At 51.3% G+C, this 25,925-nt stretch overlaps 1 protein-coding gene across 1 annotated transcript; it reads left to right on the top strand.

Moving 5' to 3' along the window:
• On the top strand, nucleotides 1-25,925 carry FGF9 (fibroblast growth factor 9). The gene is made up of 3 exons (XM_027116792.1): nucleotides 1-482; nucleotides 8,463-8,566; nucleotides 25,140-25,925. The coding sequence occupies exons 1-3, from the start codon at nucleotides 206-208 to the stop codon at nucleotides 25,383-25,385; spliced, it is 627 nt and encodes a 208-aa protein (XP_026972593.1). The 5' UTR covers nucleotides 1-205; the 3' UTR covers nucleotides 25,386-25,925.

Raw genomic sequence — 25,925 nt, 5'->3', positions numbered from 1 at the left:
GACTATCCGTGGTTTGACCTTGAACCTGTGCCAGTGAAGCAGCAGATGACTTTTATTTATCCATTTAATGGATTGAAGAAAAGGACCTTTTTTCTCTCTCTGCAACTGCAGTAAGGGAGGGGAGTTGGATATACCTCGCCTAATAGCTCCTGGGTTGGCACCATCATTATTGTTTATCGCTGTGCTCCGAAAGCCGAGTCTTCTGATGGCTCCCCTAGGTGAAGTTGGGAACTATTTCGGTGTGCAGGATGCGGCACCGTTTGGGAATGTGCCCGTGTTGCCGGCGGACAGCCCGGTTTTGTTAAGTGACCACCTGGGTCAGTCCGAAGCAGGGGGGCTTCCCAGGGGACCTGCAGTCACGGACTTGGATCATTTAAAGGGGATTCTCAGGCGGAGGCAGCTCTACTGCAGGACTGGATTTCACTTAGAAATCTTCCCCAATGGTACTATCCAGGGAACCAGGAAAGACCACAGCCGATTTGGTAGGTACACCATTAACCCTTTACTGTCCGTGCTGGCATGTTCGGATTGTAACTACCGAGAAGGTGGCTGGGCGGGGGATGCGGGAAGGGGTCTCTCCCTCTCTCTGTCTCCGTCTGTCTCTGTCTTGCTAGCTCAAGGGGGGGGTGGGGGGAGGGAAGCCTCCGGAATTGCAGATCTGCCGCTGGCACTGATGCGGGTCTACATTGAAAGGCCTTTTTTTTTTTCTTTGTAAAGGAGGGCGTGATTTATAAATATAACACAAGCCCCTAGTTCTTTTGCATCAGATACACGGGAAGATCGGGTTTAGGAAGTTTCTTTTGAATGGACTGATTCCACGAGTTTAAAGCTTTAATGATTAACTACTGAGAACTTAAAATGCATTTTCCTGAAGGCAGTTATCATCTTGTGTCAAATGAAGTTTTTGCCCCTTCCCTTTTTTCCTCCAATAAGTATCCTGCTTGAATTTTAAATTAAGCGTATTGCTTACTCCCACCGTGAGGGTCTGGAACCCTTTAGCCGAAGGTTGCTAATTGTTCTGTTGGGAAGAGGACTAAAGTCGTATTTTAGACTCTGGGCTGCAGAGGCACTGGGGGAAAATGACTCGGGAAGGGGCAGGGCGCTCACCAGGGGCGTTTGTCCATCCAGCCACGAGTTATTCCCTGTGCTTTGTAATTTCCATGGCGTGCAGCCCTGTGTGGCTCTGGTGTAAGTGTGTGCGCCCGTGCAAAAGCTGCGAGCTAATTTTAAAGGGCATTCCGAGGATTTCATTTCCCGAGGAGGGTATTTGTGACTCAGCATGGATAGCTGCAGACCCGAGGGCTGGTGACTGCCCCCTTTAATGAGTGCACACACGTGTCTGCTGGGCCACCCTGAGCCCGACAGCAGCGACTCGGCGAGCACAGTCCCGGGGTGGGGGGAACTGATGGTGGAGGGGCGACTCGGGTTTTCTCCTTACTTACCAAAAAAAAAAAAAAAAAAAAAAAGAAAAAAAAAAAAAGAAAAAAAAAGGAGGGGGGCGTTTGGGCAACCAGACTGTTGGAAGGAGTTAACTTATTGAGTAAACCCACCTGACAACACTTAAACTAGGTCGTAAAAACAAAGTCCTGTGGTGACTTCTTTTCCTCAAGCTTTAACGCCAGATGTTGAACACGATCTAAACTATCTGTATAGGTTCGTGGGCCGCAGACGATGCAGGAGGTGAGGACGGTTCGGGCCTGAGACGGGGCTGGTCCCGGATGCACGAGCCCCGGGATTTTCTGCCTCGGCTCACCCCGCACTGAACCTACCGGCATGAACGGCGGGCTGCCTCCCTTCTCTGCTTTGCAGCTTTCAATTACGGAAACGTAGCCCAGAGAAGCGGAGGCAGCTCTGGCCGCTGCGGAGCGGGGACGAAACTTTCCTAAAGTGCTCTCTGCGGCCGCTCCCGGGGCTGCTGCAGGACCCGGGGCGGCCGTGGGCGGGGGCGCCGAGCCCAGACGGGTCCCCGGCGCGCCGGCCGGCAGGTGCCACTCGGCGGCCGCCGGCCAACTCCGCGCGGTCCTAGACGCGCTCGGGTTCGGCGGCTTGCCCCCGCCCCGCGCGCCCTCGGCTGCGGGGACCGCTGTGTCCCGGGCGCCCGGCCGGCTGGCGCGCTGCGGCCGCGCTTAGGGGTCGGGCTCCTTTTGCCTGAGCCGCGTCCCTTCGCGCTCGCCGCGTGTGAGTGCGGGTCCAGCGGATCCAGCCGCCGCCCGGGCAGCGCGGCCGCGCGCGGGGTGGGAGCTGCCGGAGGCGCGCGCGGCGGGGGACTCGGTGGCGGGGCCGAGGCCCCTGAGCCCCGTCCCGTCTCGGACCCTTCTCCCTCCTTCGACGCTCACAGCCGGGTCTCGGGAGCGGTGGGCTCGCGCCGCCGGAGGTGGGTCGGGCCGGCCGGCAGGGCGGGAGCCGCGGGGAAGGGAGGGGGACAAAGGGCGGCGCAGGCGGCGGGGGCCGCGTGCCATTGTTACCGCTGCCGAGCGGGGCCCCGCGCCCCTCTCCGCGCCCTGCGTGGCTGGGCCCCGGCCCGGGGAGCCCGCGGTGGGCGCCCGAGTGCGGCCGGCGGCCTGGTGTGCAGTCGAGCCCGGGCCGGGAGCGCCCGGGACCCGCGTAGAGTGGGGGGGGGGAAGCTCCGGTTGGGGCTCCTCCACCCCGCCCCCACCGTGGGTGTTTTTTTTTTTTAAACGCAGTCACCTTTCGTGTAGGACGTTCGCTACACGCAGCCGAGTCATTAGGAATCCGGTGACTCCGCCACGGGGACAGAGAGGGACCAGGGTGGATGAAGGGGACCGGGGACCGGAAAGCGGGGAGCCGAGAGGCGCGCTCTGGGGTCAGCCGGCAAGGACGCTGGCACGGTGGCTGAACAGAGACCGTAAAACAAAAACCCGGCCTCGGCACCCCACCTCCGACCCCGGAGATGACACGTCCACTCCTTGTCCGCCCGGCACTGCCGGCGGGCTGGTAGGCGCAGTGCTGGGTGGGAGGCCGGGCAGCGGAAGCCCGGCCGGGGGTGGGGTGGGGTGGGGTGGGGGCCCGGCCCGAGCTCGGGGGTCGGCCGGGAGCTGGCTGCGGGGGAGGGGCGCGCCCGGCGCTCGCCGCGCCCTCACCCGGGTTTGGATGCGGCTGAGTGGGTGGTGTGCGCAGTGGGGGCGGGGAAGGAGGGCGAGGCGGGAGGCTTATTTCAGCTTCCATCCGGTGGCAGGGAGGAGCGCCCCCGGGGTGACAGCAGTGCCGCGGTCTCCCGCTGCGGCAGGTCCCAATATTAGCAACCTCTGCAGCGCCGCGCCGCCGAGCCTCCCACCCTGCCTCCCGGCCCCGCCCGGGGCGCCGGAGGGGGCGGGCGGGCGCTAGGACCCGGGTCGGGGCTGCGGCCGTCGCACCTGGCGCTCCCGCCCCCGCCCCCCCCGCCTCACCTTGGGCCCTCCCCCTCCCCCGCGTGCGCCCCCCTCCTCGCCCGCTGCGCTCTGGGGACTTCGAATGCAATCCCGGTTTCTCTTCCGAGTCCATAGGAAAGAGTAGCTGTGGGTAGGGGCGAGGGGGGTTTGCACCCTGATTAAAACAGAAGGTGCCTTTTCTACCTGAAACGGAAAGGCAGGAGGAAGCGTGCGGGGAAAATGACGTGCTACCCCCCGCAGCTGCAGGTGACCGCAGCTGCTGGCAAGCGTGGCGGTGGCACTGCGGCGGCGGTGCGGGTCGTGGGGGGGGGGAACCTTACTGCTGTCCCAGCAGGAGCCGCGCGGTGACAACTTAGGTGGGACCTAGAGGGAGCTCTTTGTTTTCCTTTCGGGGGTGCTGGCGTGGAGCTGAGGCCCAGCCTGGAGAAAGGGAACCGGCACTCGTATCTCTGGGTGATAGGCCAGGGGAGCCAGACGGTTCGTTTCCTTTTTTTTTTTTTTCCTCTTTAGAGCACTTGCTAGACGGAAAAAGTGAGCAGAAAATCAATTGAGGAAATGGTAATGTGGAATAATAAAAAAGTGAGCGTCGGGCCTGATCCGTTATTTGACTTGGCACGAGGAGCCTGAGCGGGGTGACCCCGGCCTGGTGCGGAGATGCCTGCGTCCCTGCCGGGCGTCTTCCGGCCCTAGTGCAGCTCCGCCAGGCCGCCTGCATCAGGACCAGGGCTCCCGGCTGGGGCTGCCGGGTCCAGGGGTCAGGTGAAGTTGTACCAGGGCGGAGAAACATGATAACAGTACACTTTAAAAAGAAAGAGGTTCAAAAAAATCTTACTTCCAGGGTTTCGCACTTGAAACAATGCCGTTCTGGGTATCTGGCTCTTCAATATCTCAGTAAGGGAAAGGCTGCCTATTTAAGGAGCTGTTTCAGGATAGGTTCAGATTCTCGAAAAATCGGTGGGGTTATGGCTCCCATTCAGCTAGTCATTTCCCACATGAACTCTGGGATTTGCTCAAGTTGCTGCAGACTCGGGCTTGCTGGGATTGGGGCTCTGAGCTGATTGATTTGGCAACCCTGGTGCGGGATTCTCCTGGCCAGCAGGGAGCTCTGTGTGTGTGTGTGGGGGGGCGGGCCGGTTAATCTATTTTCGAAAGCCTGTGTCAGGCCTCTCTCCACAGCCTGCACACATTCTTGTCCTCTGAAGAATGCAGCTCTGTTAAGTGTTGGGGGCTTTTAGGCTGGAGGGTTGTTTAACACGGGCCAGAGTGGAGCTGCTTGGGCTGGCCCTCCCACTTCCCATGGCCAGCGTGGAGGTGAGGCCCATGCAGAGGGGCTCTTGGGAGTTGGGCCAGCTTTGGGGTCATGGTCCACGTGAACAGAGCTTGGGGGCTGAGCACTGCTACCTAGTGGGTCCGGGGCGAGGATGATGCTCTGCTGAGGTCATTTTCCTGCAGTGGTCCCAGGAACTGACCTGGCCTCTTGCGGATCACAGATGACCGTGGACCCCACCAGACCCCGTCAGGCTTCCTGGGCCCAGTGAGTGCATCCTCACTGGAACTGTTGCCTGCCGTGAAAGGGAATCGCCAGGTGCCACTCGTCACTGACCTCATGCTTCCCAGGCCACTCCATCACTGTCCATTGCTGTGGCCCTTCTGACCTGCCTAAGAGAGCTGGGCCACCCTGGGACACATGTGAGGGCCACACTTCAATCTCAGGCACAGCCCCACCATTCCCTCCCTCCCTTTCCTCCTTCTTCTCTTCCTAGCTCTTTCCTTCACTCCGTTCCTCTCCTGTGGATGGTGAAGCCTGTCACCGTTTCTACCCAGAAGCCTTCTTCTGGGCTTTTCCCGAGCCTCACGCCCACGTGAACAGCCACTGGGGGAGCGGCCCCGCTCAGACCAGTGCGGTTGGGATCACTTGCTCGGCAGTGGCTCAGGCCCAGGGAGAGGTTAGCTGACCTGGTTGAGGTTCTAGAGTTCATGGTGGACATGATGGTAGCAGGGATGATAAGGATTGCAGTCTGCGGGGGGCGGGAGCTGGTTCAGGTGGTCAGGGCTTTCTGGCCTTGCAGCTTTGGCCCCCTCTGCACGTGAGGGAACGGCTGTGACTCAGGCGTTCTGAGTTCTGCTTGCCCTCGGATCGTGAGGTGACCCCATAAAAAGCTGGGCTGCTCTTTCGAGGTCTCTGCTTCTCAAGGAGCTGCAGAGATAGGGGTGCTGGTTTGAGATGATGAAACCTTTTCCACCTGGGGTCCCTAGATGTAGCCCCTTCTCATGTGGAGCACGCCTGGGAGGCTTGTCTCGGCCCGATTCCTTTTAGGAAGCCCCTCTGGCTCTCCTGGTCCAGCCTGAGTGAGCCGCCCAGAGTGTACCCTGAACACCTGCCTCTCACCGCATTTCGCACATTGTTATTACATTTATCTGGTTATTTGTCCTTCCTCCCACTAGACAGGAAGCTCTTTGAGGGTGTAGGCTAGACCTTGTTCATCTCCATACCCTCAGCAAAGGGCATGGTGCTCGGCTTACAATACAGTCACTCCTTAGTTTGCTGACTGAATGAGTGAGTGCATATCTTGCTGATGCCAGGAAGAGATAACAAGATAGATGTCTTACTACCTTCATTTCCAAAATGTATAATAATCGTTTCGGACCTTAAGTCCTTTAAAAAGAAAAAAACCCATGTGCACAAAGAACAACGTGTGAAGAGTGTGCACACACAGGTGCCCACCTTCCCAAGTCCTGTGTGATGAGAGCACGGTCCCAGGAGCTCATGTGTCCCTCACTTCCTCTGCTTCTAGTCCTGTGCAGAGTCTCACCTGGGTAACATCTTCCAGTCACTAGTGAGGGACTAACTATATAAAAGTGGTACAGAAATCACGGATCCGTGAGAAAAGGTAAAAGTGATGGGAAGGTGTACCTAGTCAGTAAGGACCTAGGCTTTGGAGTCTGATCGCTTGGGGGCAAGTTATCCTTGAACCTACTGTCCCCACGTGTCATCTGGAGATTAGCGTATGGTAATGCCTAGGGCTGTTCTGAGGGCTGAATGACATCAGGCCTCTCACTGGGCACAGACTAGATGCTCGAGGAGTCCAGTTGTTAGGATTGTCACTGTTGATATTATTACTTCTGATGTTCTGCTGACCAGCCAGTTACATGGTTTTGCGAGATCACATGCACTTATTTTTTCTTAGGTCTGATGGGCAATGTCAGTTAATAGTCTCAGAGCTGCCTCCTGCTTAGGGAAAAGAGAAAGATCATCAGATACCCTCTTAGAAGGTGCAAGTATTGTTTATTTTAGTTTTATGACTTTCAGTTTTATTGACATGGTGTATTAAATCGGTCAGATGCAAAGGGGCCAAATGCTTTCATTTTACAATGAAAGTTGGACATTAATGAATTCCTTATACTATTTCAGGATAACAATGACTTATATTGTGTGTTTTCAGGTAGCTAAGAGATTCACATGTGTGTGACTCCTATGGTAATAAAATGCTACAACGTAAGTTATTTTTAATCATAAGAGTTAGACGTAGTATAATGAAATAAAATGATTCATCAATAAGGATGTGCATCTCACAAGAAATGACTCTCATGGAACTACTGCCTTATTTGTCTTTCCATTAGGTTTGTGAGGTAGGGATGGCTGGTAATGAACTTATTTCACATGTATTTTTCACTAGAGAGTCACAGGTTATCAGATCCAGAACTCAATTTGTAACTTCTCTTTATATTTATTCACACACTATTTCACATTCTGTTAAAATACATAGTTTTGCAGGTCCAGATAGACATTCTGTAAACTGTCAGCTCAAAATATCTGTTGCGTTTTGTGCTGATAACAGAATTAGGCATACCTCTTCATAAGGAATCTCTTTCCCTTTGTCCGTCACCTTGGAACCTTTGCTTAATTAGATTTATGTAGTTCACGTCTTCTTGTGATTGCAACACAGTCTATTTTGCGAGAGTTGCAAAATTAATTGTTTAAAACTACATGTAAGTGCTTTTCTATGAGTCACGTGAGACTGACTCTAGCCCAGGGTTACCCTTAGTTTCTTTCTAAATTCTTAAATGTAAGTAAGTTTTTTAATATTTGGAGATATTTTAAACAACTCAGTATTTGGTATGTGTTCATACAAGGTTTACACAACGTGTAGCACTTTAAGACAAAATGGAAAAAATGGTCGAGCATGAGTGATATTAGCATCGTCCCAATATACCATTGGGTAATCATGTTAAAACAACAATATGGTTATAGAACCTGGAACTGCTGTTGTATGACCACAAAATTCTGGGTTTATGCCCAGCTTAGGTATTGTTATTCTTAGTGAGGTAAGCAAGGTGAAAGAAGGAAATAAAAGAAGATCGTTATGTTGATCTGATTTTGGGATATAGTATTCCACGCCTATTTTAAATCAAGAGCATTTTTGGAATCAGCATTTTTTTCCCCCAGAATATTGTGTTATCTTAATTGCTTAACTGTCTCTTTGGGGCTTAGATAAGCACAGTGAAAATCAATACTTTGTTTAAGCAGAAATATTTGGGATATGTGTGGGCTTTTTAGTTTTCCAGATGGAGCTCAATACAGTTATACAATAGAGAGCTGGATAACTTTCGGTGTAAACCAGGCAAGTCTTTGGTTGTCATCTCCTATTCTTATTATGAGGGGCATAGACCCTTCTCTGAATAGAATTTTGTTTTTCCAATCCATGGCCATACACAGATACTTAATTTCACATTTTTAAAGTGGAAGTAAGTTTTCTCATACATTATACTCTTTTAAGTTAATTAGAACACGTGCATTGGTTTACTGACATGTCACTTCTCACCATATCTATGTAAATGCTAGCTTTTTTACTTAAAAAATATTTTGTTACGTGTTGTGTTGATAAGTTTTTTTGTCTCATTACTGTAAGATAAAATTTAGTTGAAAAATCAATTCTTTGGGGCAGTGGTTTTAAGAGAAGACACTTCTCGAGTGAAGGTGCGGCCTTCCTCTTAGATGCTCCCAGGGATGTGGACGCTCCAGGGGAGATGCTCTGTGCTCTGACCTGTCTCCCTCTGCTGTTGGTCTCGCAGGCATCCTGGAGTTTATCAGTATAGCGGTGGGCCTGGTCAGCATTCGAGGCGTGGACAGCGGACTCTACCTCGGCATGAATGAGAAAGGGGAGCTGTACGGATCAGTAAGTACCGTAGAGACCTTGCCAGCCTTCCTGACTCACGTTTGCCGGAAACTGCTCTTTCTCTAGCTTATAAATAGAAATGAAACAGTGGTGGGAAGGGGAGTGTAGGTTTTCACTTTTTGAAGAAAACCACTTCATTTTTATTAATAGATATCAGCCCTGGATCTTCACGAGACCAAAGTTTCTAAGCAAATGCTTTATTTATATGCCAAGCCATTTTCATTGTCAAGGAAATAAAAAATTCACAACTGTGAAAAATCCCATCTTCTTGTATTGAATGGGAGTTATTTTTGAAACGAATTGAAATGATCTTCCAAGCTTTGCCAAGCATTGTAATTAAAACTAGAAATAGACCATGCAGTGAGTATAAACCCTTTCTCTGAGCTGCATAAAATTTTCATTATGTAGAGAGAGAAGGGAGATGGAAATTATTGTCAGATATTCTTGTATGTGAATAAGAATATAAAAATATAATAATTATTTGCAAGTGTTAGGAGTTTCTTCCTTCCCCGGTCTTACTTCCTATCTCCACTGGGTCGTAAGCTCCTTGGGTGAGGCAAAGAAGAGCGCTCACTGTAGCCCGCCAGGCACGGCTCTAGGTGCCAGGGTTGGGAGGGCAGAAATGAACGAGAGTCCCCCGCTTCTGCTTTGAGAGGAGGGGCAGACTTTGTATCTCTTTACTGCACAGTAGGAACTGGACACATTTCTGCTAAAGGTATGAGTGTGAATACTAGGTTATCAGTTACTGTATATAACTTGAGTTTTCAACAAAAGATTTGTAGTGAAGTTAGCCTTCGGTTTCTTGTTGCCATTATTGGTGGTCAAATGGGGATTTAATCCATGTTATCTGCAATATGAGAACTTTGACTAGAATCTACAAAAAGTTGAAAATTAAAAGACGCTCAGAATGGGAGAAGTTCTGGAGTCCTCTGTTGGCAGAAGTGAAGGCCATTTTTATGTAGAATCAGGAGAAATTTTTTCTAGATATCCTTTTTTTTAATCCATATACTAGTAAATACACACACACACACACACACACACACACACACAAGGGTTGGGAGTAGTATCCAACTTTTACTCAGAAACTCCAGGAGACAATAAATGGTATAGTTTGAATATAACACCCACCATTTTTCATGACACAAGGATGGTTTTTCTGCTTTGGTAAAATTTGAATGTAAGATTGATTGCTTTTGTTAGACATTTGTCTTTTTAAAAAAGTGCTTCCTCGAGAGAGTGGCTTATTTTAAAATAGGTTTTTAAGCATAGGATTGAGTTTAGTTTTTTAAACACAGTTCTTGGTCTAGATGAAGTTATTTACTTCCTAAATTATCTTCGTCAACGCTTTTAAGTGCAAAGATTCAAGATGTAAGGAAGCTTTTAGATTTTTAAAACATTCAGTGATGTTCTCCTTTTGTCACCCCTCACTTTTTCCTTCACTTTTAGGTCCATAATATGGATTTAATTCAGTCAGTCATAGGTGGGCTCAGTAGAAGGCTTTCTGTGTTGGGTCGCAGTCTGACCTTCTGTGGCTGGGGGGGTGGAAGGGACTGTAGTTTATCACCGTGGTCTCCAGATGTTTTGAGTGTGGATTTCAACACTGCATCTTAAATTATTTGAAAATTGCATATGGAACGCATAGTTCGTATATGTTACGTTATTTTATAAAACACGCCTTAAGGCAAAGTGTTTGGAAGGCAGCGATGAGTGAGCAGACAGAGGCCATGCTGCTTGTCCTCAGCCCTCGGGCCACGCGGACAGCCGATGGCCTTGCGTCCGTGAGGCCCCGGCCTGGCGCAGGGGCGCTTCCGGGGGCCGCCGGCCCCCTCCCTAATGCCGCCCTCCTCCCTGTGGCCCCATCTGAGCCCCGCTGGGACGAGACCCGCTGACAGCGGGGTGGCAGCCAGGCCGGGAGGCCGTCTCCTGGGAGGCAGGGAAGCCGGACTGGAGGCCCTGCTGCCTGATTTAGGCCTTTCAAGCCCCGCCTGCACCCAGCAGAGCTGGGACAGGGCCCTCTCCCTATCCGTCCCTTCTCACCCGAGGGCCCTGCTGGGAGGCCGGCGTGACCGGGCCGCTTCCGCGCCGTGGGAAAGCGTCTCAGGCGGCTCCACTGCTCCAGCCTCTCCCGCCTCCACGCTCGTCCCCTTCCCCACCCCAATGGGAGGGTCCCTTCAGACCCAGACACGGGCCACTTCCCGCTCGGATCCCTCAAGCCTCTGCAGGCCGAGCCCCCCGTCTTGCTGTGTCCTCTCCCCGAACCACGCTGCTGGTCCGCTTTGCTGTGTCGCCTGTGTCCCTGTCCCTGTGTAGGCTGCGTCCGCCTCGTTGCGCTTCTGCGGACACTGGCGGGCTGCTGGGCCGCGCCGTCAGGTCCCCCACCCCCAACCCCCGGCCCCGGCCCCGGCCCTGCCGTCCCCTCCCCCCTGTGCCCGCGGAGGCAGCCTTCTTTCTTTCAGATTCCGTGAAGATGCTGCCTTTTCTGCAAAACCTTCCCTACGCCCCTAACTCGGACCCTAGTTTCTGGTCAGCGTTTCTTGTGTTGGCCTCTGGGCCCCGGGGATGCTTTGTTTGTGTTTCCGTCCTCACGCGAGGAATGTACACTTCCGGTGTGGCCGCGTCCCCAGCGTGTCGAGGGCCTGGGCTGCAGCTTTCTTTTGAATATCGCCCCCCCGCCCCGCCACAGCCCGAGCCCCGCACATGTTGGGTTGAAGGCGATCGAAGTCGGGGTTCATTCGTGGCTTCACTGGCCCTGGAGGTGCAGCCCTTGAGGTCATTGTGTCCCTAGGGCCCTGCTGGAGGGAGGAGTCCCTCCCGGCCACCCTCGTGCTGAGCTGGGCTGTAACGCGTCGTCCGAATGTCCAGCCCCAGGGGGCGTGGCCGAGTCTGGAGAAGGTGGTGTCTGGGGTAGAATGGGGACGGGCATCAGGACATCAGTGGGTGCCCTGCCTGTTCCTTGCATCCGCGAAACCAAGGGCTGGACTTACGTGGCCCGAATGCTCCTGCTCTGGATCTCAGGACTCTGCAGGCTTCGCTCCCGAGTCTTGCCTGCCTGGCCCACAGGGTGCTCTACGGCATGATGTTATGCAGCAGGACCATCTGTTCCCAGCAGCCGGCCTGGTTTGCCCGCGGCCCGTACCTCATGCAGGTGTGCGGAGGCGTGGGGGAGGCCATCTCCTCGGGGGCCAGGAATCACTTTCCACTGCGTTTGTGCTTGTCATCCTGGCGTGGCAGTGAGAATGGGGGGGACACCCACATGTCCCCTTTTCATCCTGATGAGATGGAGAGAAGGAAAGAGAGAAACAGGCAATGACACTGTTATTAAATACGCTGGAAACTAGCCCGAGGAGTTTGCTTGTATGAAGCTGTGTGAAGCTCCGTAAAGTGGAAAAGGTGTGTTTCTAAACATTGGGGAAAACTTGAAAAGACTGATCTCATTGGGAAAGAAGGTAAATAGATTTGGGGAAACAGCCATCACTTTTATAAAGTAAGTGAATGTGTAAATGTAGCAAAAGTTAATCTAAAATGTATTTTGGGGATTATTTTTCTCTTTTCATCTATGTAGATCTTTTGTTTCCAAGTTTACATTAGGATTAGATCTAAAAGGCCAGAGGTGAATGGGGTAATACTTCTTCAGAAAAACATGTGGGATTGTGACATCCTATTAGATTGTGGAAATAGGAAAAACTCTATTGCTGGTGTGTATCATTATATGATTCAAGGAAAACCTGAGTTGTTCTACTTCTGGGATGGAGTTTGATTATTGTATTCATGTGTTCATTCATCCATGCCTCCATTCATTTGCTCATTTGTTCACAAACATTTATACCTACGATGTGCCCAGCATTGTACTAAGTGCATGACAGTGCAACAAATATCTCAAAATCTGGTAGGAGAGATACAAATAATTCAGTGCAATGTGATATGCACTGTATTAGAGGAATCACAAGTATCTTGGGAGTCCAGAAGAGTGTTTAAATAACTCCTTGGGGAAATTGGATGGGAGCACTTAATTGGGTCTTGAGGGATGAATAGGAGTCTCAGAAAAGGGAGGGCAGACAAGGAAGGGCACATAATGTTTCAAATGTAAAGATTAGAATATCCTGCCTGGGTGAAATTTAGGGAGGGTATTAGATCTCTCACATACACACTCATTTGGGTGCACACTTGGGCAGAGGATTAGAGTATTAGTTTACATTTGTCACTTTCGTTCTTATCAAAGAGACTAGAAGTAAGGCTCAGTTACTTTTAGGGTCTTAGTCTTAATTATCCGAGTATCATCAAGATACTTCAGTGTGTCAAGAATAATTGACTGTAATAAATATCTCATTAAAAAAGAATGCCTTGAAAAAAAGTTAATCTGTTTCAAGGAGCCGGCATTTCATGAGAGATATTGACCTTTTCATTAAAAAAAGGTAGCACAGTCACTAAAATTCTAATGATACAGGAAAGCAAGCATGGGATCTGTAAACATGGTGAAAAGGATGACATGGATTTCTGGTTTGTATCCCTGTTAGCACTTACTGTATTCTGTCCAGAGTTTTCATTCCCCGTTGGTCTTTCCCGCTGGATTAAGTTCTTAGGAGACAGACTCTGTCTTTACAGTCTGTATGTTTCCTGAAGGCTCTGCATGAGCAGCTGGCACATAGGGTTTGTCACCCCAGCTATCCAGCCGGTCATGCCCTCGTGGACAGCGCTGCCCAGGATGTCGCTGCCCACCTGACCGTCCTGGACTTCCACAGGCGGGACCGTGCTTAACTGTCACGGCTGAAGGGTAGGGGGTGGGGTGACTTGCTCCGAGGCTGGAGCTCGGGGGCCGGTGGGCCAGAGCGAGGACTCAGACCAGCTCTAGGGGGCCTGGCCACCGCGCTGACAGAGGTGCTGCTGTTTGTTGTTCCGTTTCCAGAGACACAGCTGGGCCCGATTCGGTTTCTGTGAGTCCGTGTAATCAGTAACCAAGGTGTGATGGATTTGGACTGTGTTTCCAGTGCACAGGAACTTAAAAAAGCCCAAAGCATTGGGGCAGTTGTGGACTGGGTGAACGTGTGTGAGCCAGAGCCGTCCCTTGTGCGGTGTTTCCACGTGTGCAGTGTTTCCACGTGTGCGGTGTTTCCACGTGTGCGGTGTTTCCACAGTGGGCGCAGCAGCAGGGGGCCCAGGATGAAGGAGTATGTCTACCTCTGTAAGAGGAAAACGGTGAAGTATCTCAGATCCTCAGAACCCCATTTGCCTTAGATTATTTTTATTATCTTATTTGAATATGTACAAACACGAACCCCTTATGCCTCTTTGGCAACTGCAATTCAAAACATATTTATATTAAAATTCACACTGGACTATAAGACCAATAGACTCTGAAGCAGTAGGGTGGATCTGATGTGATGGCTGAGATGCTGCCTCAGTGTCTGGGCTTTGAGCTTGGCACACCTGTCCCCCAGGGCTTCTGGGGGAGGAGGTCCTCCCCCTGTGTCTTCCGGGGCGAATTACTGGGAAGCCAGGTGTCACCTGACCTTCACCGACGTTCCCAGGATGTCGTTTCTCTTCCCGGTAGCCCTGATGGTGAGAGTTGTACTGCTTAGCGCTGAAGGTAACTTCAGACATGCGCACATTCTTGGGCGGCAGTATGTGGTTATGCGCGGTCATCTGGAAGGTCTAGAGTGGCCTTAAAATGACCCCTTTACTTTTTCATGAAATGAAGGGTCAGAGAAAACGCTCTTCCAGGAAGCTTGTTGCCCCCAGATTTGGTCCTTTATCCTCCTGGGATCCGTAGGTGCCAGTTGTGAAAATGCCTGGGGCTGGGAGGCCCTGGCAGGGAGGGTCCCTGTTGTTTGCATTAGGTGCTGCGGTGCCCTTGTGAGGGGCTTTGGAACAAGCAGAGTGAACGTGTGTGTTACGGAACAGGACACCGTACCCGATGGCCTGTCCACACTGGACTTAGCAGTTTGTCGTTTTGCTGTGTCAGTTCAGATGACTTTGATGGTGGATGGTGAGGCGTGTCCTGTAGGTCGAGTCTCTAAGGAATGTCATTCCTGTAAAGGGTCATTTGTGCAGTAATCTCCTTGATGGCGGGCGTGCTCTGGAAGTGGGCGGTTTTAAATAGATACTTCGGGTGATAGAGCAAGGCCTTCAATTGCTAGTGTAGTTGCCAGCGTTCAGAGGATCAGGTGGTGACTTTGAAGACAGGAGGGCAGCGCCTCAGAAGAGCATCTGCTGTGTGAGCTGATTTCGTTCATAGTGTCCTTGTTCTAGAGGTGACGGGAATGAGAGTTTAGTGGCTTAGCGACTGAGTCAAGGTAACAGAGTACGTAAGGACTTACTATTTGAACATAGGTGAATTAGTAAATCTTGCCTGGTACATATGCATGAGTGGCCAGCCGTTTTTGTGAATAAAAGATATATGTATATATATATATATATTATTTTTTTTTTTTTGCCAGAAATAACCCCGTATTAGAGCAGGATTGTAGTCTCCCCTTCACAGATAGGACTTTGAAACAATTGTCTCTTTCTAGTACTAGTTTCTATTTAGTGGTTCATTTGTTTCCTTAGCATCTATACTCCTGGCCGTTAATTAGTGGAAAATCATCTTTTAAAATCATACCTTCTTATTTGAGTTTACATACGTTTACGTTGTGAAGCATGGGAGCTGCCTCCCCTGACGGTCTGAGGTGCGTGGAAAACCTCGCAAGTTAGTGGTGGCTGGAGTCACCCAGCACAGGTCTTCGTGGGCTTCGGGAAGGACCCGGTTTAATGGTCGAAGCTCACGGGCGGGGCCCTCTCCGTGTGGCAGGAGAGGCGGGCAGGGGATGGTTCCAGGACCCGGGGCTGTGCTCAGTGCGCAGGGAGGGTCTGTCTTTAGGGTCCGGGGTCTCCGGCCCGCCCCTCCCTGCACCCCGCGCACATCGCGCCTCTTTGCAGAGGGTCGTCTGTCGGGCACGCAGAGCCAGGCCGCTGCTTGGATGCTGGGGACGCGGGGCTTCCGCTTCTGCTTCCCACCTCCCCGCACGCTCCCCGCCACACTCGGCTGCCCTCGCTCGCACACTCGTTTGCTTTCGCAAAGCCAGGGGACGTGACCGTGTCGCTGCTCACACGGGCCGGCCCTTCCGTAGGTGCCAGGAGCACAGGTGGCCCTCGTGACCGCAGGCTGCGTGCGCGCACGTTTGTCTGCCGGCTGCGGTTGCCGCGTGACCCTGCAGTCGTGTCGCTCGCCGGCCTGCACAGAGGGGCAGAAGCCGCGTCTCGAGGGGGCAGCTCCCACTGGGCAAGCGCCCCTTCTGCCACGGGTCTCACGTTTTTTGTGCTTTTGGTGGTGGTTTTGCTGGTTAGAATGCCCCCGGGGCCGAGTGCTGAGATGCTGTTTGGTGTCCCAAGTGCCGGAGGCTGGGCGAGCCTCACGGAGGATACGCGGACCTCAGAGGAGCCTCCGTCGGCCTGAGTCACTGCCTGCGTCCACGGCTAATGAGCCAGCACTATTAACTTGAAACACAAGCAGGCGTAAAACAAGGTTATGTATTGATTTGTTGACAAAAATGTCACGAGCAAAGGCTCACAGGACCCTAACCCTGTGTTTCCCCGGGAGCCGCGGTTCGGGGCCCCGATCCACACACAATACTCTGCGCAGGTAAGTGCTGTTTTCTCCTGGGGTGACCTTGCAGCTTCGGGGGGCAGTCAGACGTGCACACCAAGGCTTATAATTTGGTGCGACTGGTGTTGTGACAGAACTGTATACAGAAAGGCCTTGGGGAGCATGGGGGAGGGAGCTCCATCCCTGGCCTGGGAGGAGACGTCAGGATTACTCACAGAGGAGATGGAGAAAAGTAGGCAGGTGGTCTCGGGGAGGGAAAGGCTGGCGTGAAAGCAGCTTCAGGGCCGCAGGCTTTGGAGCCGTGGCTGCCGGGAGGAGCCTGATTCTGCCATCTTTACTCCCCCTCCAGCCCCAGTGGTCCTGGCTCTGCTTCTGTTTCTCTCAGCTGCTGCCAGAGGCCACGACACTGACATTTGGAGGGTCCTCCACTGTCATCATCACTGCCATCTGGGGGTGCTGCAGCCTGGCTGCTCCCGTGTCCTGGCCCGGGAGACACCCCCTCCCAGAGAAAGCCCCACCCGCTCGCCCCAGGGCTGCCCCCCTCCTGCCCCCTGCCAGGACTGGCTTGTCCGCTGCGTGTCCATCGACCTGGGCGTCCCGCAGCATCCTTGCAGGCGGCTGAGAAGAGTGTCTGCCTTCCCAGCACCCCGCCGCCGAGGCTCCCCAAGGACGGAGAGGTTCTGGCTTGGAGTGGAGCCCCACAAAGGGCTCCATGAATGCTTTCAGTCCTGACATAAATGCATCCCCTCCTTCCTCAGTCTTTTGTTGTGACTTTTCAGAGAGCTCTCTGCTGCAGTCTGCTTTTCCTCTGTGGGGAACCGCCCACGGCTCAGTGCAGTGTTCTGAGCTCGGACTTGCCAAGGTCATGCCAAGGGCACCCTCCCCGGTGCGTGCTGGGCTGGCTCTGCTGTGGCCGGGAGTGGCTCTGTCCGTGTGGCTGCCACACTGCCCTGCACGTGTGCACGCTTGCTGTCCACTCCCAGCCCGAGGCTCCTCTCTGCCCTCCCTCCCTCTCTTCCATTTTCCTTGTGAGTCGCTGTGTGGCAGGTCGTTTTCTCTGGACCCTCTGGGGTGGCTTGTATTCCTTTTCTTTCTCTCGCTGTCCTTTGAGTAGATTTTCAGTTTGCTGTGTTTCGATGGAAGGTTCAAGCCTGTACTTGCATCCTGAAGGGTTTGAACGTGGAGATGCAGTGACGAGTAAGGGCAGCGCAGGGCCTGGGCCGCTAGCTCCATGGCTCGTGGGCTGTGCAGCCTTGGGCGACCTCCTCAGGCCGGCTGGGCTGGGACTAGGAACCAGGGTAACGAGGACAGTGGAGACGGGGCCCAGGATGGGGCCGGCGCTGTCCTGGCCCCCGGGGCTGTGCAGCTGCTGCTTCGCCTCCTTCAGGGATAAGTGTGGTCCCAGAAGGAGACGCCTGCACGGAGGCGCACGGAAACTGTGCTTCTTGCAAGTCTGAATTCAGAAGTTCAGATTGAGGACACAGTCTGTGAAAGTAAATAAACATTCCCCTTCAGATCGAACTGTGGCGCCCCTTGCATTACACTTGAAAATGTTAACCGTAGAGCTTCGTCTGCTGAGGTTAACTTTATACATCTTCTCCTCAAGTGCAGCACGTTACTATTGTACCCACTTAATTAAACGGAAAAGTTGGACTGCGTTTTGGGGGCTTAGCTCCCATCGTGGTGGTGGCGAACATGACTTCTCACGCCCGCGTGTCGGTGCAGTCACTACGCTGTGGCAGCGCTGCCCTGGCCTCCCCCGGACTCGGCGTTTCAGGGTGAAGGTGCTGTTGTGGAAGCAGCCCACGTTGGTGTGTGGCTCCGGTGCCTCGGGGAAGCAGGCCGACTGGCCGACGGTGTGAGCTGGGATTCGTCCTGGAAGGGGGCCATTTGCAGAGGGGCCCCGAGAGAATGGGACAGCCACCCACGTGTGAGGAAGGGACAGCAGCACCGGTCACTTTCCACGAGCGTGGGGCCATTTCTCTAGCGCTAGGCGGGGGCTGGGAGGAAGAGTCTGGTTCCAGAGAAATCTGGGCTGACGCGAGTCCAGCTGGAGCTGGTGGCGGGCAGTAGGGGGGGCCCCGGGGAGTCGAGAGGTGCCGGAGACACGCATGTGCTCGTGAGCCCACTCGGGGTTCCTCTGTGCACCTCGGAGGGGGTGTGACTGGGTGTCTGAGAAATTCTGGAGCCCTGGTGTCGCTTCTCTCCAACATTGCCTTTTATCTGTCTTGTGCACACGTCCAACCTTGCCTCCAGCTCTGGGCACTCTGTGACTTTGATAACTTCTTGTTTTCCTCCAGGATTTGGTTTTTCTTCCCAGTAAGTCCTCTGCGGGCAGCTGATGACGTAGGGTTTGTTGGTCAGGCAGACGTTCATTTGTGAGCTGTGTTTTGTGAGGCCAACACCGGGGGACATCCTATCGGTCTCCCAGGGAGGGAAGGAGGGGCCCCTTGTGCCGAAGCTGTGTCTTCTTCCCCGAAACAGCAGCCTCCCCGCTTGGCTGCTTCTGGAAGCATTACTTAGCTGTCCGTCTCTGCAGAGGTAACGGAGGCTGAACGTTTGGGCGTGTTTCTTCCCCTATCTTCCAGCAGCTTCTTTTCCGTTTCCTGGTCAGCGCGTCCTTCCCAAGTCGTTGTGGGTGGCTAGGCCTCCACACTGGATGCTCTAAGGCCGGGTCACTCGGCCTTAGACTCAGAGAGACCGTGGACATCCCTGAGTCCAGTCTCCTGTCTTCACAGAGAAGGAACTTGAGGCCCAGGGTGGCTAATCAACCCCACTGTGTGTGTCTGTAGGAGGCTGACATTCCTTTACCATAGAAATTCCGTGAATCTCCTAGTTCTTCAGAAATTGCCTTTGCGCTTACTTTGCCGTCATCTTTGTTAATCTTTCAGTTGGTCTAATTTTATTTCTGCACTCAAGGCCTGAATTCAGCCTGCTTTGTCTACCGTAGAAGATCTCTGGTACGTGTTTCTGTTTCGATTCTCCCTCCTGCGGTGCGCCTGCAGACGCGGTGGTTGGGTTCCAATGTCTCTGCCTGGTGTCCTTAATAACAGGAATTATTTCCTTCATTCCACCTCCCAGCCTTGAAGCTGTCCACTTCCCCTCCATGGTCTGTCCTTCGACTTTCGGTTTTTACAAAGAGTAATATTTAGCTTGAAGTGTTTTCAGCTTTTGCAAATCTCTGATGTGCATTTTAAGTGGTCACTGAATGACTTACTTCTCTTATCAGATGATCATTTATGATAAGAAATGTTACCTGTGCTCTAGGACCCTAAGAGAAACTTCACAAACTTTTCCTGTAGGGCTCTCGGCAGAAGCACCAAATGTGCACAGTCTACCCATTGGCAGAAGCAAAAATATTTCATAAAGTGAGTATTAAACTTCTCTGCTTGAATTCTGTTCAACCTTGGGCAGGATTTTCTTTCCCCTGTGGGGCTCCACCTCTGAACATATATCGCAAGTTTATGAGCTCACTTGATTTGCTAAACAAATGTCCGTTTCTAGGGTGGCTGCTAAGGACAGAATCTAAGTTGTCTGGTCTGCTCCGTGGTACACGCGGCGGGCGCTGTCCTTGGCTGTGTGGTGGGTACCATGTGGCTGGTGAGCCCACACCATAGGAGATGTCCAAGGCCGGATCAGATTCAGACTGGGCCCTACCTTTGAGTCCACAGGTACATCTAAGTACGCAGCTTCTTGAGCGAAGCTGAATTCTGTCTTGTTCTGTCTGGTTTGGTGGGGGAGGAGTGGAGAGAACGTAGGAATTCTTACCTTTTTGTGTATTAGACGAGACAGACGTTGCCCGCCCACTTGCTTCGTTTGTGTACGTTGACCAGACACAACTGATTCAACCGTTCCCACAATTCCAGTGGCAGTTTTGATGGCCAGGATCATGGGTATGAAAGCAGGCCCGTGGGAATGGTAGGGATTTTAAAGAGGTTTTGAAAAATGGGCCTTGAGTGAGGCATGTTGAGGGCTTAAGGGGGCTGGATCCGAAGGGAGCTTCTAATAAAATGAGAAATAGTGCCTTGCTGCCTGTTCTGTGTGTTTGTGGCTTTCCGTTTGGGGACTTCTCCCAGGAGAGAAGCGTTAAAATACCTAGCTTCTTATTAATGATCCTTTCGTCATTATATTTAATCACCGCAATGCTTGCAACAATTCCCATGAAGACTTTACTGCTAGATTATTAATGAGGAAGGTACATCTCTACGAGTAATTGTAGTTAAGGGAGGTTTAAATACCATGACTGGGGTAAACGGTAGGCAGAGAACAAGCGATTACATCAAATCAGTAACTTACAAAAGGTTCGGGAACTCTATCAAGGCAGTTTCTGACCTTGGGCTTTATGTGTTGTGAGTTTATGCAGGGAGGTCAAACAACCCGTTGAGTTGAACACAAACAACCATTTGGATGGTGTGGTTAAAGCTACACCATATGTTTATATGTATGGCAGCATAAGTCTATACATTTTCAAGGAGGACTCTTGAATCTCAAATTCTGAAAACTTTTGATTTCAGTTTTTAAATGGGTACAGATAGGAGTCAGGCATGGTAACGCCCATGTGGATTACACATTTTCCAATTGTCAAATAGTTAAGATTAGTGTCCATATGAGTTGATGTCGTATAACATTCCTAAACATTCTCTGGGGTATACTATAATTTTCACATTATTATCTCATACTTTGGTTTTAATAGGATTTTGGTAAAAGTTTTGAAGTTTTAATTTCAGTTTTTCCCACTGCTCAGAATTTGATGATATAAAATGAAAAGGGGTTTCCATAGCTGCTCACATTCACCAGATTTTGTTCCAAAGCATGGGCTTTAGGAGACTTTTGAATTAAATCCACATTCTCCACCCAAGCTGAGTGACATAATCCAGCAGTTCAAAGATAGGTATGCCATAAACAGCTATAGTTAAATAATCCCCCCAAAATATTAAAACATGGAAATACAATAAAAGAAGAATTGATCACTTTATAGTGGAATACTCTATAAACTGTCTGCATTGGAAACATGTGGTGAGTTTTAAAACATCTGAGTTTTATAATTCTAAAGTGTATAGTTTATTTGAAGGCAGAAACTGTTTTTTCTCCTCTGTGTATATATAAGAATACAGCTTAATGTATATTTTTTGCCGTCGCAGTTTGCATTCACTTTCTTATTTTTAATTTAGAGAAATCACTTTGGAGTACAAATATGTAACATAAATATATTCACCTCAACTAAATATTTTATCGCTAAGTACTAAAGTCTAATCATAAAGATTAATTCTGTAAATCTTGTTGCTTTGTCTACCTTTGTCTGAAACAAAAATCACAAATAGCAAGAAGAAATTATTTGAAAGCATATACATGGTATAGAAAGGTATCAGGGTCTTTAATTTTTATGATCATTTAAATTAAATTTTTTTTTTAAGGTCTGCAGGTTTTTCTGAGTGGCGTTATACCCCTTGTGTAATAATTACAGGACTGAACTGGATCAGGGGTTTTGCAAGGTAATGTCTGCACGGCCTCATTTAACTAGTTAACTGAGGTTATCCAACCCTCCCGTGAAGGAGAGGACTGAACTCTTAACCATCACAAAAGCTGCTGTCTGTAGATGACAGTGTCCTACGTGGAACAGTCACTTCATTTTCCGCATTGCCTAGAGCATTATATTGTGTGTGTAAAGGATGTTACAACAGCCTCATAAGGGGAACAGAGCCATGTTTGCTGAGCAGTGAAAAGGTTAGTTCAGTTTCTTACCTCGTTCAACTTTTTTAAAAAGGTTTTTTTTTTTTCCCCCCGCAAACTGACAGTACCCCCAAAACATGTGAATTGAGGCTCATCTTCAATACTGGACTCATGAGTGTTTCAGTCTTAGCATGCAGTGTCCTTCCCACTGCAGAATTCTGTGCATACGCTCTGTTTTCTCTCCACCTCCACCCGTTCCTCCTGCAAAATGAATAGTGTTTTTAAAAAATTGCATTTTGAGGTAAAGAAGAAAGGCAGCACGTGTGATTGTCAGAATCAGAGGGGCTGCACCGAGTTGTGGAACGTGGTCCGTGGACCCCCCTCCCGGCCCTTTGGAAGGGGCCTCGGAAGTCCCTGGACGGACGGGGTGTCTGGAGGAACCCTCCATTAGTGAGAAGTGGAAGGTGCGGGGTCTGGGGCAGGTGACCTTCCTTCCAGGCCCCCCTGTCTCGGGCATTTTCCGGGGAAGGTTGCAATACCTTTTGGCTGAGGTTGGCTCGAGTTCTGAGAGGTTCTGAACTCATGGTTCTGACATGCCCCCACGGTGACTGGGGGCGTGTCCTGGCTCCGGGTGCCGATCGCCGGCCATGCACCTGTGATGGCCTCGCCTCAGGTGTGACACTGACCTGCTCCAGGTGAGGCTGCCGGAGCAGGGGCTGTTGCTCCAAAGCCAGGCCCCTCATGGTGTGCAGACCCTGCAGGTGCGACTTGTATACAAAGCAGATAGAAGCTGGGGCAGACCTTGGGATCCAGAAGGAGGAGGGAGAGCCTTATTATTATTATTTTTTTTGCGGTACGCGGGCCTCTCACTGTTGTGGCTTCTCCCGTTGCGGAGCACAGGCTCCCGACGCGCAGGCTCAGCGGCCATGACTCACGGGCCCAGCCGCTCCGCGGCATGTGGGATCTTCGCGGACCGGGGCACGAACCCGTGTCCCCTGCGTCGGCAGGTGGACTCTCAACCACTGCACCACCAGGGAAGCCCGAGCCTTATTTTTTAAACCAAGTATCTGTCAGGTAAAGTGATTTCCTGCTGAGAAAAAGAAAGCTTAATTTGAATTCTTTTTTCATCTCCTTGGTAGAACTGAAGGCTCTACAATTCCCTACTTCCGTCCACCTTTATAAGTAGAAAATAAATGAACATTGCTTGTTTAGAAAATTTACTTACTCACTGCAAACTCAAACCAGACATTTTAAGCCAGGAATAATCTTGTCTGTGGGGAGAATATTTATTGTACAGATGGAAGTAAAGTCTGAAATAGCTGTTAAAATCTTTAACACACTATTTTTATTTTGTCCGCTTTAATGGAGACGAAACAGAAATCACGTTCAGCCTGGTCTCCCCAGCATAGGGGGTTTCCTCTAGGTTTGCTCGTGGAGGGAGGTGAGGGGCTTCTCTGCTAGCGCCCAGGTGAGGGGAGCTGCAGGTGCCACTCGCCCCCTGCGACGCACCTTGTCCCTATAAACCCGGCATCAGGTGCCCGGAGTTTCCCCATCATCCTGTCCTGCTCGATGCTTTTGGTTGCTTTTGTTGCTTTCCCTTGTTCCAGCTCACTTAGCAGAGACTGGTCCAAGGAGATAAGATTTTGTTACCAACCTGCTCAGTACATTTTGATCACCTAGAGCAGCGGTCCCCAACCTTTTTGGCACCAGGGACCAGTTTCGTGGAAGACAGTTTTTCCACGGATTGGGCGGGGCGATGGTTCGGGAGGTGATGCGAGCGAGGGGGGTGGGGGGGGCGGGGGGCGCGATGGGCAGCGGCAGATGAAGCTTCGCTCGTTGCCCACCGCTCGCCTCCTGCTGTGCAGCCTGGCTCCTGACAGGCCGCGGACCAGTACCGGTATCGGTCGGTGGCCGGGGGTTGGGGACTCCTCACCTAGAAGAGCAGCTCCCAGGAGGTACAGGTCCCCTGTGTTTCTGGGTGGTTCAAGCCTTCCGTGAACGGAGGAGTGACGTGGGGAAACCAGCTCACGCTGGCCGCGGGCTTTCAGCATCCTCAGCTTGACACGCCCCCTGTCCCCACCCTCGCTCTCCCGACGCGACCACGGCAGCTGGAGATGATGCCTTCTGCCGGGCTGGCTGTGAATCAGTGCACTAGGTTGTGTCCTCAAGTGTGTAACTGCGTGGACATGTATTTGTAGGTTTTCTTATTTACATAAGGGGCCAGGTGGGCAAGAGCAAGGGGAATGTTTTCAGAAGCCGTTTTAGTGTTTATTTTTTAACTGCCATCTGGGAAGGCGCTGATGTTAAAGTTTCAGCGTGGTGAGAAGAAGAACAAGGAGCTGATCCACCCCACTGCCTCGCTTCTCCAGGCGCGGCTAGAAGCACGTGTTTGTGCCTGGAATGCGTTCACGGTTTGGGGCGTGATGTATGCAGCGCTTCTGGTCCTTACTGCCCTCGAGACACGCGGCTGCAGGGGCCCTAGGTTATGGGGTCCCAGGGAACCCAGGCTCTCATAAAGCTCTGGTGGAGGGTGAAGGGTAATACATTTATGAGATGTGGAACCTTTCTGCTTTTAAACTGGGGGGAGTGTGTGGTGGTTCTTCTAAGTTCAAGGAAACAGGAGGGCTGGGATGTTTGTCTTTACTTCTTTGTACTCAGGAAGACCCAGACCTGATAGAAAGCATCGTATCTCAAAATGTGGACTCCGGCTGCATCGGAATTACACAAGGCCTGTTGGAAATGCGTACTTCCAGACTTTCTGGATCAGAATTTTAAAAGGTTGGGGATTGGAAATTTACACTTAAAAAAAGCATCCCAAAGTGATTCTTCTGCACACTGAAGTCTGAAAACCACTCTTCTAGTGTAATGAATAACCTCCACTGCTTCAGAGGGCAGCAGATCTCTGACGTCGCTGGTGATGTTGGTCTGTGTGGCGAGGACTTTATGAAAAGTACGCTGAAGATGAAGCGGCCGTCTGAGACTCTTTCTTCGAAAAGGCCCTCCCCCCAGGATGGTCACCATCCTAATTGCTGTGGTGAAAATGGGAACAGCTCATGGCGTTAGCTGCCTTTGCCTACTGACTCATTCAGATAATTGGCATGTGGAAAAGTTTAACTAGAAAAAAATTAGACTCTTTTGTGCTTTAATCATTATGAAAAAAAATTAGGAGGTAGTTACATTTATAGAGGTAAGCAGTTTTTGCAAAGTGCACTTAAAGTGGGTTAAAATTGGTATTTTGTCACCAGTTATGTTATGTAGCAATTGCTTTCAGTACGGAAAGTAGCTAATTTTTGCAAAATATTTGCTTTTGTTTTTCAACAGGAAAAACTAACCCAAGAGTGTGTATTCAGAGAACAGTTTGAAGAAAACTGGTATAACACGTACTCCTCGAATCTGTATAAACACGTGGACACTGGAAGGCGGTTCTATGTCGCGTTAAATAAGGACGGGACCCCCAGAGAAGGAACGAGGACTAAACGGCACCAGAAATTCACACATTTTTTACCCAGACCAGTGGACCCCGACAAAGTACCCGAACTCTATAAGGGTATCCTAAGCCAAAGTTGACAAAGACCGTTTCTTCACTTGAGCCCTTAAAAAGTAACCACTATAAAGGTTTCACGCGGTGGGTTCTTATTGATTTGCTGTGTCATCACATCAGCTCCACTGTTGCCAAACTTTGTCGCATGCATAGTCTGACGGAGGCGTGGAGGGGACATACTGATTTTGTTCTCCAGGCTCGTCCTCTCTCGGGACCCCCTGCCCACTGCTGCCGGGTGGGTGGTGAGCAGAGGGCAGGAGGCTGCAGGGTGAGGGGGTGAGTGGGGCTGCAGAGAGGAGGGAGCAGAGAGGACCAGCCGATGCATGTGGGGATAGATGCGCTTTCCCGTCCGATCTCTTGTCCTTCATCCTCATCAGCAGAGCTGCCACACCTGGACGCATCGGGATCTGGCTGGCGGCCCGAGGGGGGCCCCGCTGCATTTTCACAGGCAGGAGGGTGCGGTCTGACCGACGAGACTTTCTCGGTTCATTGTCACGGGTGTCATCCCAGTGAATTTAAAGCAAAGACCTCTTAGTTAAAAAAAAAAAAGAAAAAAAAAGAAAAAA

Source organism: Aethalodelphis obliquidens, unplaced genomic scaffold, assembly GCF_003676395.1.
Source record: "Aethalodelphis obliquidens isolate GAN/ISIS:26980383/991018 unplaced genomic scaffold, ASM367639v1 scaffold16, whole genome shotgun sequence".
Taxonomy (NCBI): domain Eukaryota; kingdom Metazoa; phylum Chordata; class Mammalia; order Artiodactyla; family Delphinidae; genus Aethalodelphis; species Aethalodelphis obliquidens.
This window is presented reverse-complemented; position numbering and strand designations above follow the sequence as displayed.